Here is a 15,048-nt window from a genome sequence, read left to right on the forward strand (position 1 = left end):
ATTCTTCATTTGGGTTATCGACTAGCCCTCTTACTGCCCCTCTTGTCCTTGTCCCCAGTCTTTCCTCTTCTCCCACCGCTAGTCCTATCTCCATTCTTCAGCCAGTGATAGATCTGAATGCAAATCCGACTGTGTCCCACCCCTTCTGAAAGGCCTTCCTTGGCTCCCCCACGTTTTATTTTCTAGTGCTGGAGATAGAACACAGGGCCTTCCACAACTACACTGAGCCACACCTCCAACCACCCCACATGTTTAAAGATAAAGCCAAACCCCTCAGCACAGCATGCCTAGCCTTTTGTTGTCTGACCCCTCTTAATCCTTTGGCCATGCCCCACTCCACAAAGTAAACATTTGTGACATCCAGTTACTATTCACTCCTCCGCCTCAGGGCCTTTGCATGTGCAGCTCTATCTGTGTGGAATGCTTTTTCCCTATTCCAAACTCGACCAACTCCAGATGGAACTCAGTATAGAAATAGCCTCCTTAACTCAGGACCCTAGTAACCTCTCTGGATTAAATACTCCTTGTCAATATTCCTCTGTCACCATAGAATGAAACCTGGTTTGTAATGATCCGTTTCCCATGCCTCTCCCTTCTAGACATCAAGTTCCTTACTTATCTTTGTACCCAGTGACTAGAACACAGTACACAAATGATGGTGAATGAAACGTTGACTGTCAGGCAGACAAGTTCATAGAGAATATGGGAAATCATTAGCGATTGGACCCAGGGCCTCATGCATGCCAGGCACGTGCTGTGCCACTGAGCCACACCCCTAGCCCATTAGAAGCTGTTGAGTTAGAAACTGATAACATCACCAAAAGTATATTGCAAGATGAGTGGCCTATTACTATTATAAGGTAGGGCTGGGGGAGAGGAGGGTTGAGGCAAAGGGAGAGCAGACTGGAGAATGAGTGTTTCCTCAAGAACAAAGCTAATTGCAGTGGGAGCTGGAAAGCAGAATGGAAATGAGCGAGGTCCTGCTGCAAGTTGAACAAGAATTTTGGATGTGTTGGCAAGAGGGATGGGTGGGGAGCCAAATGTGCAGGCCCGGTGCTGAGGAGCGAAAGCAGGAGAACAGACAACAGTCAGGAGAAGGCCCTGGCTGCAGATGGGAGCGTGGAAAGGCCTGCTCGGGAATACGGGAGAGATGATCTGTTTGTTTTCAGAAATAGCTGCGACTAATTAGAACCGAAAGCAAACAGACTGGAGGAATTTGGAGCTCTGGACTGAGTTGTTTTGTCTCTGGATAGTCTAGGCATGCAAAGACCGACAAGTTAGGGCCTCACCTTCTCCTTTTAGAAAACTGTGACAAAGGCCCAGTCATGGTGTTGGTTTGTAAATCACTGTCATAGTTTAACATGAAATACCCCATGCCGAGTGGTGCCATTAATGCTTCCACATTTTCTCCCGTGTTCAGTGGGACGTTGCTGGGGGCTGATGCTGTTTCCCCATCTGGACTGGGCTGCGTCTCATCCAATGCACTGCAGTTCTCGGTCCAGTGCCTTTTGCTACTTCTCACATTCTTCCTGTTTTCTGACTCTGAGTTTATTTTAGTCTTCTGTTTCTCTTTAAATCATCACAGACATCTGTCTCTCTTGTCTTCCCCATCCGTCCTCCCCACTCTCTCCTACTCCTACTTCATCTCCTATCCTCTCTCCAGTTGCCTTAAGAGACCTAAACTGCTTGGCTTCTCTCCGTCTACTCTCAGTATCCGGAGCCTCTTTGTTGGACATGTCTCAACCTGTTTTCAGCCTCAGATTAATTCTCCATAACACTGAAAAAGACAGATGAGGTCAGACTTGGTGGGGAGGGAAAGAAGAGAAAATTTTTTTACCCAGGAACCCATGCTCATTCATAACTGGCTTTCCAAATGAGCACAGATTGTGTGCGCGCGCGCGCGTGCACAGGTGTTTTTCCTGCTTGCAAGAACACCAGATCCTGCCATGCTCACGGCACATGCCTGCAATGCAGTATGTTTTAAACTCCTAACATGTAAAGGGGATGAAGCATCAGAAATCCCCATCTTTAGATGAGTGAGTGGCAGCTCTAGGGTTTCAGGGAGCGATCATTTTATTCTCCAGGATCTCTAGCAGTTTGTTACCTTGCCAACTGGTATGTTGGAGTTTAAGCTGTAAGGGTCTTTGTGGGCTGTGAGTGAGGAAGAGAATGCAGGCTGCTGAAACTAACAAGGTCCCTGGAGTGATTTATCAGTGTCTCTGGTCTCCTTTTATTTGACAGAAGAAGGAAAAGAACGTGTGTATTTCTCCTGATAAGAGTCACGTACTCAGGAGCCGATGTATATTCAAACCCCATTCATCCTCATTATGGCTGATCCTGCGCCCATTGCTTCTGTCTTAAGACTCATGCAGGCCCCTTCAACTGACCCAGGAGCCTTTCTAGCTGTCATCTTGGTTCTTTTCACCCCATATTTCTTGGGGAAGGGGTTATAGGCAGAGCCTCCACATCCTCCCTCCACTTCCTTTATAATCTGGTTCCCCCACCCCATCTTCTACCAGAACCTCTGTTCAGATCCACCCATGACAATCTTTAGCTGAATGACATTTTGTTCTCAGTTTCCTTGACTTTCCAGTTGCCCAAGTGCTTTGGTGATAGCCTGGCTGGACTCCCGCCTTCCCACACACTGTTCCTTTGACAGCTCCATCTTCCTACTCCAATCCAACCCTCATCTCCCTGTCTCCAGGTCTTAGCTTCCTGCCCTCTATCTTTGCTGGTGGGGCTTTTATTCTCACAGCTGAACTCATCAATGGAACATATGGAAAAGCCCAGAAGCTGACAGAAAAGGAATGGCAAGAGGGACTTAGGCCTCCAATGACCTAAAGCTGACACATTCACACTTGATCCTGAGATAGGTAGAAATATCTGCTTTTTAAACCACAACACTGGGGCTGGGATTGTGGCTCAGTGGTAGAGCACTTGCCTAGCATGTGTTGAGGCACTGGGTTCAATTCTCAGCACCACATGCAAACAAATAAAGGTTCGTCAACAACTAATAAAAATATTTTTTAAAAAAACTAATATACCAGTCATCCAGGATCTTGTTAAACTGCATATTCAGTGAGTCTGCAGTAGGACCTGAGATTCTGTATTTCTGATAAGCTCTGAGATAGTAATGTACCATATACTTTGAGAAGCAGGGGACTGACCCCACTTCATTTACCATCAGATATCTGGGGGTTTCTGTCTTGGTTTTGCATCTCCTCTGGAATATAAGCACCTTGAGGGCCAGGATTCTCTCCTCTGGATCTTTGTATTTTCTATTGGTGAGCTTCTTCTGAGTGTGCCTGTAAATAATTAATGGGACCCAGGGCTGAGTTGTTTAGAGTTTATTTTTAGGCTTTGCTTTACTAACACCTATTTATCTTCTAATCACAATTGTGAGGCAAGCAAATACTTGAAAAATAAAGTAAAAAAGAAAGAAACCAAGTAAGATGAATGACTTTCCAAGTAGTGAGTCACATATTCAGCCTCAAGTTCACAGCCCCTTGCTCAGAGGGGTCTCAAGGAAGCAGGTGAGGGTGGGGTGCCTCTGAAGGCTGCTTTCCTTGGTTCCTCTCCATGACCACTACTCAGGCTCTGGACCTTATTTACTCTTGCCGTGAGAAGTAGGAGACTCCCCTGTCTCCTCTCAGGAGGGCGTTCAGGAGCCCTAAGGAGCCCGAAGCCCCGTGCTAGGAGGCCTGAGGGTGAGGTGACTGGAAGGTTGGGAAGCAGACAGCTGGGCCAGCCCCCACGCCCCATCGCCCACACACCACATCTTTACAGCTGCTCTCAGCAGTGCAGACTAGGAGTGCCTTTTAAAAGACATTTTGAAGACCGAGTGGGGTGAGGGGAGAAAGCCACAGATATTATAGAGCAATAACAACCACAGCAGAGCGTCCCATGTACCTCAACTTCAGCTTCTGAAACGGAATCTTTGCTTTTAGTGATTTCTCCCATGGCCATAAAAATGAAAGCCACTCTAGTCTCTAAAGTAGGTCACACAGGAAGGGGGAGAGACAGGGAGAGGGAGAGAGTGCGAGCTGATAAATGCAGATGCCAAGGCACTTTCACCCCTTTCCAAACCAAAAATAAAACTTGGAAATTGCCTGAAGAAAATGAGAGCTGCAGCTTAAGAAAAGCTGGGGAGAAAAGAGCGGGTGGGGTGTCCTGCTCCCGATCCTCTTGGCCCAGAGCGGACCTGGAGCCCTTGCTGCAGTGCAGGTCCTTGTGAAGACCTTACCCCGCCCCATGGCTTTGCAGGCCTCAGCTCACTTCCTGTTGGTCATCTTTGTTGTGCAATGTTAAATAGCTGCTCCCCTCTCCCACTTCTAGTAACTCATTGTAGTAAGTCTCTATTAATCAAAGACTGGAGCCGGGAGACAAGGCAAAGAGGCGCTTTTGGATTTCTCCGTTTGAGTGGTTCTGTGATTCATCATCTGTTCTAGAAAGCCGTACATGTAGTTCTGTGAGGAAGGAGGAGCAGAAATACCGCGGAGCCCACCTTCAGACTCCTGGCGCTGCCTCTCCTTTCCTGCACCTGGCCACAAGCCAAGCAGGCTTCCAGTTACTCTCCTCCCTCCTCCTCCGTTCATGGAATTGGGGGTCTGATGAGGCACTGGAGGAGGATGACCACAGCTGTGGCTCAATCTCCAGGGTGCAGAGCATCTGGAGACTCTGAGTCTCATGGCCAGGACAGTCCTAATCTTTGCGCCTTTTCATCAGGCTGTCACATAGTCTTCCCTGCACAATCCGGCTCTAAACCCAGCAAGCAGTGAACAGTATACCCTCAGAGGGTGGAAAGAAGACTTGGGCCCAACTCAGAGCACACCTGGAATCCCAGCTAGTCAGGAGGCTGAGGCAGGAGGATTGCAAGTTCAAAGCTGGCATGGATACTTTACTGAGACCTCGTCTCCAAGGGGGGAAAAGAAACAGTGCCAGCAATATAGTTCAGTAGTAAAGCACTCGCCTAGCTTGTGCTAGGCCCTGGGATTAATCCCAGTACTGCCCCAACAAACAAAAAAACCCAGAAAGAAATGGAAAGACAAAACAGCCACAGTACTGATGGAAACACCTATAAAGACTGGGACGATATAGTGACTAGCTAGAAATAGCCAAATAGGTGTAGATCGACTTGGAGAAACACTCTGATGGATGGCATCCTGGATTTAGGAAGGGGATCGAGCGTGGAGAGCAGCCCAGGAAACTCTGTACTTCAGACTCCTGTGCTCTGAAGCAGAAGGAACAAGATTTGCAGAGGGAACAGAATTGTTTGTTTTTGTTTACCAGCTGCTGCCCTGCCTCAAGTCTTGAGAGGCAGGATGGGTTGAAGAATAAGCAGTGGGAACGCAAGGCTTTCGGCATACCCGAGTTCAGAAGAGCCGGAGGAAGTCTTGCCTTGGATCTGGTGGAACGACTGGGCTAGGGAAACCTGGCAGAGGCCCAGTTCATCGGGAAAACACAGAGGGCTGGGGCCAGGGCCGGTGCTAAGTGGGTGGGAAAGAGGCACCTGATTTTCACCTTCATCCTGTCCCTAAGGGATATGGCTTATCACACAGGCCTCGGGGCTTCCTGTGACCTTGTCCCAGAACACTCCATTATAAAAAACTCTTAAGTAGATTTGCCAACAAGCATCACAGGCCAGTCCCTCAAAACGTTCACCTGCTGGAGATGCTCAGTGGCAGTGATAACAACCAGCCCTTCTTCCTGAAGTTTCCAAAAGCTGGTAGCTAATTATCTTTCTCACCTGCCCATAAGTGAGCGGTCTCCAGCGGTGGAGGCTGCTGTTGATCTGCAGAGTAGGGGAGAGGGAAAGGCCAGTTCAGGAATGCAGTCCCTGAAGGCTTCTGCTTCCCTGCCTGCAGGATTCCAAAGGTCTGAGACAAACCCCAGGCTGAAGTCCAGCAAAGTCGCTTTGGGCTCTATTCCTCTGGGAGAGAGCAGTTTCTACAGAGGGATTTTATTTTTAAAACCTTCATTCCCACTGGGGGAGGGTTGTGGTGGTGGCTGGCATTGAGAAGGCCTGTTTGGGTCAGGAAGGAGGTGTTCCATTGATGTAGTTTACACTTTTCTTTCTTATTCATTCTCCATTGTACCCTCAAAAATTGTTACTGAAAACCTCTAAGGGCATGAGTTTAGACTGCAGCAATTCCTCACAGCAGCTCTGCTCCTGCCATGTTTTTCCTCCTAAGACTTTCCACTGGGTAGAATTTTAAATGTGAACAATGGTTCAAAGGCTTGAGAGACAAACTGCTCATTACTGGAAAGTGTGCCAGAAATCCTGGGAAGCCGACCTCGCTCCCCACCCGAGCACTGCACCTCCTAGCAAGGGTTTCTTTCATAGTCGCAGGAAGGTTGGATCAGCATTTCTTTTCATTCCCATCATCTTTCAGGAACTGCTGGGATAAAAGGGAGCCTAGGCGAATAAAAAATTCACAAACAGGACAAGAATAAAATATTTAGGGCAAGAGATCAGAAATCCTTTGGTTATTCAGTCAACTGGACCAACTCTACTTAAAAAAATATATAAATATATACATACATATATACACATATGAAATACACATCCATCAAACTCCATGTCACAGTGAGTGTCAGCCTTTAGACTGGTCTTGCAGGCTGTAAGCTAGGTTGTCATGCCCAGTGAGTTCAAGAGACTTAGATTAACCCAGTGCTAACACGGACCCATTTCGTCATCATTAACTTCATTCTCAGTATCAACTGCAGAAGTTGTTCAATGACCCACTGCCTTCCACTTCTCATCCCCAAATAGAATCAATAATGGGCAGGACCAATGGTAGGGTTATTAGTTGCCAAAGAGAAGACCCGGTCACTTTGGATGGGCAGTTCAAGCTTTCCAGACTTAGTTCTTTTCCCCAAATACAATCAATTTCTGGAAGGGAAGATAGGTTTAAAGAAATGTGGTTAAGAAATACTATACTAAGATCTACCACATTTATTCCCTACTAATGTGATCTTCTTGAAGTACTTGTCCAAAAGTACGTTAAACATCTGGCTTCTACATGGCAGTCAAAAAAATCTTTTTTCCCTCAAGCTGAGGAAGTAGTTTAGTGGTAGAGAGCTTGCCTAGCATGTTGTAAGGTCTTGTGTTTGATACCCAGCACCACCAAATAATTTCTTTTCCAGAGCAGACCAGAGCTATGGTTAATTTGATCAAGGGACCAGGTCTTCCCAGAGTGGTCCAAAAATGGGTATTAAAACTTGGCTTTTTTTGCCAGGATAAACCCAACTACCACGTGTTAACTATATAATATATATATAATAATACATTAGCAGAGAAAAAAACAAAACAACCCCAAAAAACAAACAACAACAAAATCTGTGGCTTTGTTTCTAGTCACACTGCTTCTGATTTAGTTATGTGATACCCTATCTTGGCACCAGGAAGGCTCCTTTCCAGGACCTATCAATGAGCATGGCTTAGAAAACATTCTATGCCCAAGCAATTCCGGCTAAAAACATAGCTGTGAGCTATTTTTTCTGTACTCATCCACATTTGTATGTCAACAAGAACTTTGCTCCTTGGGAGTTTTCATTCCTGCTTACTCCTCCCTGAAAATAGAGTTGTTTGATGCAATCCAGGAGTCACAGGGTTGGTCTGAGACATACATAGCAACAAAATTACGCTGGTAGAACAAAGCTTCGTGACTGCCAAGGGTCTGGAGCAAAACAGAATTAAAGAACCTAGCATTCAGATAGAGTTTAAAAATAGATCTTCCATTCCCCTCTTTTCCTACAAATATACACAATTCTTTTACCATAGTTTGCCTGCTTTCTACACAGAATTCACTTTTACATTAACAACTGAGTGCTTACAATGTTTGAGGTCCTTTTCTAAGACCATTAACTCATTAATTTTCACAACCCTACAAAGTAGGTACAATCATCCCAATTTCACATTTGAAAAAACTGAGACGCAGAGAGATGGAGCAGCTTGTCCAGGGTTTCGGAGCTGAGTTGGCAGAGCTGAAATACAAAACCCCTAGGCAACCTGCTCTGCTCCAAAGCCCATGCTCTAACCATTACACTAAGCTGCTTCTGCAACAAAAAGATTTTTTTTTTCAAATTTCCTGCACAGCTTTATCCCCTTATCAAATATGCCAGTTTGCATTCTCTAAATTAAGCAGACACATGGTCCCACGGTTCATCTTAATGTGATACCAAGGATCAACAGGAACTTTAGTCTCATCCAAAACATACAGCTCTCTTTAACACACCAAATGTTACCCCCTTTCAAATATAAAAATGCAGATAGCTGTTCAAGCATAATAATTACTTTCTAGCAACAGGAAATAGTTGTAGAATTAGGGTCCTTGACAACTTCAGTTTAAGCAGTGAACACTCAGTTGATCTTTGGTGGCTCTAACAGAACTTAAGTAGCTAATCTCTGAAAGAAAAACAAGTCAATTTATCAAGACCCTAGAGAACTTTTATTCTGTTCATATTGATGGAGCATAAACTACAAGATTACCTATGCTTAAGGAACCACTAATAGATTTGTAGAAATAGCAAAGAGATAGCCTATTCAGCTATGACAAGTGTTCTTATAATTGGGACTTTAGCTAACTTCAAAGTATCATCTATATGCCCCCTTTGCTCAAAGGTCAGAACCTTTATTTAAAGTCTCTTTCGTCATTTTCTTCCATTTCTTAAACACTCTAATTGCTCATAAAACCGGTACCATCTTTTAAAGTTGAGAACATTTTAAAACATCACTCTCCAACTGGTCAGCTTCTGAGATTACTGAATACCTTTCATATATTGAACATTTTGCTTTAGACACAAAGTTTCCTTAAAAGTAGTAATCTTAGTAAAAGGACTTAGCTGTTATCACTTAAGTGTTGATCATGACCCAAATGCTGATGTCATTTAGGTGACAAAAGCAAATCAAGTTTTGCTAAATGAGTATTTACCTAATCTTCCTTGGCCTCTTTCCTTTTCCATTTGACACAAAATTTCAATTTCACTTTCACCAGTTCATTTACTTTCTACAGCTATAGCAATAAAAGGGGGGGAAAAAAAGAAAGAAAATTTCCATCCTGACATCTAGTGGAATGCTGAGGTGGAGCTGGCCACTTGGACAAGTCAGCCTCCTCAGCCTCTTGTCCGGTTCTAATGGGCTTCTTAAAGTAAGCTACCAACTTTTTTTCCCCTTTCAACACAAAACTAATGATCCATGGCATCAGCTCAACAGAAAACTAAAAGAAAATTTTCATGGAATGTGGGTAGGAAGGGCTTCAAAAGTTGGCACTTAAAAATATTAGACCCTATCAGATTGGGCTGCAGAAAATCAAAATGGCCTAAATTGACTTTAGAAAAGGCAGCTGTAGTGGCAGGTTTCAAGACACTGGCAGTCACTGATACTGGTATCTAACAGCAGTCCTAGGATGTGAGGACAACCTTAAGGTTGTCCCTTCTGATACTTGGTGAAGTCAGTAAACAATGTTCTCAGCCTGTGAATGACTGATAGGAGGAACCACACCTTAAATTTTCTAGCCCAGGCCTTAGCTTACCACAAAACCCAAGTAGGTGATTAGAAAAGGAGGCAGTGAAATTGCTTCAAAATATTTAATACGTGTTAGACACGTAAAGTTACATTTTTTATACGAAAATCAATACAACGAAGGAGAAAATACTGTACAAAAACCTTATCAGCTCCCCCAACCTTTATACAACAAAGACTGGAGTCACCATATCTACAAAACCATAAGGTCTTTCCATTTAGGGCTTCTGTCTGTAAACTTTGTTTCATTAAACACTTTTTAAAAGCACTGTGTAGTAGTTCTGAGCTAGAGCTTTTAAAAATATATCTCTTCTCTATAAACTCCGTATTTCTAAGCTTGAACTCTTGTGAAGTTCGTCAAGCTTTCTCCCCCTGTGGGGAAGCAAAGGTCCCTTAATATTCCTTTCCCAGAGCGGTCACAGGTATAAACGTTTCTTCCGTGCGGGAGGATGGTGGGGAGGGCGAGCAGTACCACAGGTCTGCACTCCAGACCAAGTCCCTCTAGTCTGAGGAAGTCCTGGGAGGAAACGCCACTCCTGGCCCTGGTGTGGTCCTAGCTTTCATGCGAGGGGTGTGTGTAAAGTCCCTCCCTCCCCCAAGAACGAGTGGGGAACTCCCCGCCCAGAGCCTTGTGGCCGCTTCCTTCTCTGCTGCCGGCAGAGGAAAGTCCCTGTCTGCCCCCAAAGTCGTAAGCCCCGGGGAAGGGGTGGTGCATTCCGGAAGGACAAACAAGTCTTAATTCAACAAGACAAACTACAGACACAGACATACACATACACAAAAGTTAACGATCGTCCTCTTCCAATAAGCCTCCGACTCCAGGTCTCACGGTGAGACGGAGTGTCGGCACAGCCCGGCTGCCCAGCCGGGGGCAGTGAGCGCTGCCCGGCAGCAGCAGTCTCCCCGACGCGCCCAGCGCCTGCGGTCCCTGGGGCGTCCTCGCGGCCCGGGCCTGGCTTTGGGGACGCCGCTGTTCGACCTCACCCGCGCGGGGCCGGGGCTCAGAAGGCCACGATGGCTGTGCTCCAGGGGTTAATGTCTCTCAGCACTGGCTTATCGCAGCAGATCTGCCCGGGCTCGGCGGCTTCCGCGCCGCTCTCCTCTGCCTCCTCTTTCTCCCGGCCGGCCCCGGGGCTTTTCCGCAAGAGTCCCGAGAAGCTGGAGCCGAAGATGCTAATGAGGTTAGCCACGTTCCCGGTCTCCATCTCCTCCTCGCCGTCCTCCTCGGCCGCGCTTGGCTGCTCCTCCAAGTTCCGGCGCGGCTTCTTCAGCGGGGTCGAGTCCGGCGCCGGGCAGCCCGCGTGGCCGCCGCCCGCTCCCGCCGCGCCGCGCTTCCTGGGGCACACCACGGGCGGCGCGGGCGGCTCATCCTCGGCGGGCCGCGGCGCGCAGCAGCAGTCAGCGCGGGGGGACGCGCCCGGCCGGTCCTCCCCTCCCGCGGGGCAGCCGCAGGGGCGGCGCGCACCGCGCAGCCCCTCCGGGAGCAAGTCCGAGACTCCCCCGGCCGCCGCCACGCGGCCCCAGGCAGCCTCCGCTGCGTCCGCCTCTCGGCCCGGAGAAGCGCCCCCAGCTCCGGCCACCGCGTCCGCTGGTTCCGCGTCCCCCGCCCGCGGCGCGTCTGGGACCGCTGGGCGCTCCGGCTGCGGCTGGGTCTCCGGCCAGGCGGCGAGGACGGTGGGCGGAGGCGGCTCGCCCCAGCCGGCCGGGGGCCCGGCCGCCGGCTCCCCGGGCTGCTGCGGCGGCGGCACCGGGGTCTCCGCGGAACCGGCCAGGTAGAGGCCGGGACACGGGTCACTCAGGTAGACCTGGCGGGCGCTGCGCAGTACCAGCGAGACCAAGAGGTTCTTGTGCAGCTTGATGCCGCCGCGCTGGACCCTCGAGTTGTAGATCTTGCCCAGAGAGATGCTTACGATGCGGTGAGCCTCCAGCTTGAACTCCATCCTGCCTCCTCTGCACTGGGCGGGCACCGAGGGGTCGGGGTGAGCCCCGGCTCAGGTTCAGAAGCTGGGAGAGGGACGGGAGGTGTAAACAAGTCCGCCTAGCGGGTACAGCCTCGCTAGTTCAGGGCTCCGAAGAGAAACCACTCCGGGGACGCGCGCTGCCCTCTTCCCCTCTCCTCATCTAACCACCACGTAGTTTCGGGTCCGGTTGCTAAACTGAGACTGCTGGGCCGCCGGGCGCTTTATATAGACTCCTCGAACGCCAATCACGAAGCGCCGCCAACCGTTCCGGGCTGGTCGGCGCGCCCTCGTGCGCCGCGCGCTGCCAATCGGAGACGGAGGAGGAGCGTCGGGGCCGGTTCGAACGTTAGTCCCGCGGAGCAGGCTCTTAAAGGGGGCGACTGCTGGCCGCCACGAAGCCGTGCCCACGGTGGGGCCTGGGATCTGGGGCGGTGCTGGGCACTGGGGGCTCTCAGTGATGGTCGTAGTTAAAGATTCTGGGGTGCGTGCTGGGTTGCCAGAATCAAAGTGGATGGAACCCTTGAACTTTCATCGGAGTTTGGTGGAGCGCTCTGCTCCAAGATAAAGTCCTGATTCTTCCCAGGACAACCACGCCCTCCCCGTCTCACCTGCATACACCTGGAAACCTAGGTCAGTTCTGACAAAAATGAAGGTGATGGCAATACACGGCAGGGGATAAACTGGTTAAGAAACTGTCACCACAACGCATTTGGCAGATATTTGTGGAAGAGCCCCTTGCTCACTAGAGTCACAAACTCTTAGGAACTGACAATTCTAACCTCAAAGAAAAGGGGAGGGGGTGGTTCTAGAAGTTCTTAACTTTCTGTCCCCTTATCAAGGAATTCTGTCTAGGTCCAAAGTTAGTGGTTCTTCACTAAAGCTGGCATCTGTCACTTGTTCCCCAGAGTCTAGAACAAATCCAGAATCCAGTTGCCAGGTAAATGGAAGATGTTACACATTTCTCCACAGAGATTTTTCTTCGACGCAAGAACTGACTAATCTGCCATTGGGAAAATCTAGCAAGTTCTAAAAATACAAATGGAGAAGCTCTAGGTTCCCATAATGATGTCATGTTTTTAATTTGTATAGAGGAAGGGTATTTTAGAATTTTTTGGTCAGTCAACAACTTAGTACATCTACTGATTTGATTTTAATTTTTATTTTTTTAGGCACTGGGGGATTAGGCCCAGGGGTGCTTTATCAAGTGACCTGCATTCCCAGTCCTCTTTATTTGCAACAGGGTCTCACTAAGTTGCTGAGGGTCTCACAAAGTAGCTGAGGCTGGCCTTGAACTTGGGATTCTCCTGCCTCAACCACCAGGTCATTGGGACTCCATCTGCTGATTCTTACAAGTCCATGGCATAAGGGTAAAATCACTGTACAGGATCCTAAATTGGCAAGGTGAAGAGTCAGTCCTAGTTAGTCCCACCTGAACTTCATCACAGACCTGCCTGATGACTCTGTGTAAATAACCTCAGAACCTTTGAGTTTCTTCAACTCTAAAGTGAAAAGTCTTCTATATATCTATTACATCATGCAGAAGACAAATGACAACTCTCAGCTACAATCTGAATAAGCATAACTTTCTTGGAATCCAAATAGTTGACCGGATCCTGCATCAGCGTTTAGCCAAGCTGTGCGTTGATTTAAGAGAAATACTCATGAAAGGTGGACTTTAACATGGCCAGTTCATAACCAGGATGCTTCCAGAGGACTTGATGACTCAGTAATGTTACTTTTTTTTTTTTCTTTTTTTGAGATAGCATCTGGCTAAGTTGCCCAGGCTGACCTCTAACTTTCAGTCTTCTTGGCTTAGCTTCCCAAGTGGCTGATATTATAGGTTTGCGCCACCAAACCCCATCAGTAATGTTATTTTTACCTACAATTTATTGCTGGTAACTGAGACACAGACTATGAGACCTAGAGTTCCTCCATTCTAGGAATTTTCAGTCCACATAAAAAAGAAGATAAATAATTACAAGAACAGTTACAAAACCTGGTAGTGTATGTTGAGCAGTTACACGATGTGTTGGTCAGCTCTTCTTCTCTGTGCCCCAAATACCTGACAAGAACAAATTAGAAGAGGAAAAGTTTATTTGGGTCTCACAGTTGTAGAGGTCTTAGTCCATGGTTGGCCAATTTCATTGCTCTGGGCCTGAGGTGAGGCAGAACATCATGGCCAAAGGGTATGGTGGAAGAAAGCTGTAAGCCCATGAAAGCCAGGAAGTGGAGAGGAACCAAGGACAAGATGTAGTCCAAGGGCACACCCCTGTGACCCACTTCTTCCAGCCACACCCACGTGCATACAGTTACCACCCAGTAGTCCATTCAAATTATTAAGCTATCAAATAATTATTCAGCTATCCACTAATGAGTTTACAGCTCTCATAATCTAATCATGTCACCTCTAATTATTCCTGCATTCACTAAAACAAGAACTTTTCAGGGACATTCAAGGTCCAAATGATAACACATGAGAATTTTTTTCTTTTGTTCTCTTTCTATAGGTTTTAGTCACTATAAAACAATGCTTAAGAGCATCAACTTCCTGGATTGTACTCTCAGCTCTGACTCTTCCTTGCTGTGTGCTGTTTGGAGATTTGTTCCACCCTTCTTGGAACACAAAATAATAGAACCTACCTCTTAAGAGTTTTTGTGAAGAACAAACAAGGTAACACAAGCAAACAGCACCTGGCATGTAGTAAATGTTCAGTATATACTCGTTATTAGAACATGTTATCCTGTGCATGAACTTGAGTTGGGAGAGGAGACTGGAAAAGGAAGATACACAGATGGGGGAAAGTTTTATCTAAGAAAGTATTTGAGGAGGGTGGTGGAAACCCCTGAGGGAGGTTCCGCAATTCTAGGCAGTGGACAAGAATCTGGTGCAGGGAACATCTCATTTTGCAGGTGTGATGGGCATCTGTCCAAAAGTTAAGTGGGAAACTGAGGCTGAGGCTGCTGATGGTGGATTGGTGATGACTCGGTGAGGAGATAGGGCTACAGAGACCTACTGAAGGTTGTTGAGTGAGAGAACACAGAATGGATTCTAGAACAATTGGTACTCAGAATGCTGAATTCGACAGCTCTTCTGAGCATTTAGGAAAAGCATCATGAGACCTGAACTAGTTGGAGGTAGTAAGAATGAAAAACATCAAGAGACAAAAAGAACTTTAGTGATGATCAGGGATCCCCCGCTACACACGCGCACACACACACACACACACACACACACACACACACACTCACTCACTCACTTACTCACTCACTCTGGGAAGCAGGTTATTGACAGCACCAGCCTCTTGCCTTGGTGACCCCTGTCTCACCACATGAGCTGAGCTGTCCCACCACCCTTCACTCTGCACTTAGGCTCCTTCATCACTTCATCCTTTCTCCTGTCCTGCCCAGGGCCCCTTCTAGACCACGCACTCACCAAGGCAGGTGCCTGTCTCATATCTGCAGCCAGGAGACATGAAAATATGGCATCGTTGGGTATAACCATCCGAGCAGGGCACAGTGCCAGGGGTTGTGGAGGGTTCCTGCAGGAGCATGCAGGGACTGGGG

The 15,048-nt window shown here is 47.7% G+C and overlaps 1 protein-coding gene across 1 annotated transcript; it reads right to left on the reverse strand.

The window, feature by feature from the left end:
- Positions 1 to 9,574: 9,574 nt before the first annotated feature.
- IER5 (immediate early response 5) lies at positions 9,575 to 11,696 on the reverse strand. The gene has a single exon (XM_079106953.1). The coding sequence runs from the start codon at positions 11,461 to 11,463 to the stop codon at positions 10,525 to 10,527; it is 939 nt and encodes a 312-aa protein (XP_078963079.1). The 5' UTR covers positions 11,464 to 11,696; the 3' UTR covers positions 9,575 to 10,524.
- Between the last annotated feature and the right edge of the window lie 3,352 nt (positions 11,697 to 15,048).

This window comes from Sciurus vulgaris, assembly GCF_902686455.1.
Source record: "Sciurus vulgaris genome assembly, chromosome: 12".
Taxonomy (NCBI): Eukaryota; Metazoa; Chordata; class Mammalia; order Rodentia; family Sciuridae; genus Sciurus; species Sciurus vulgaris.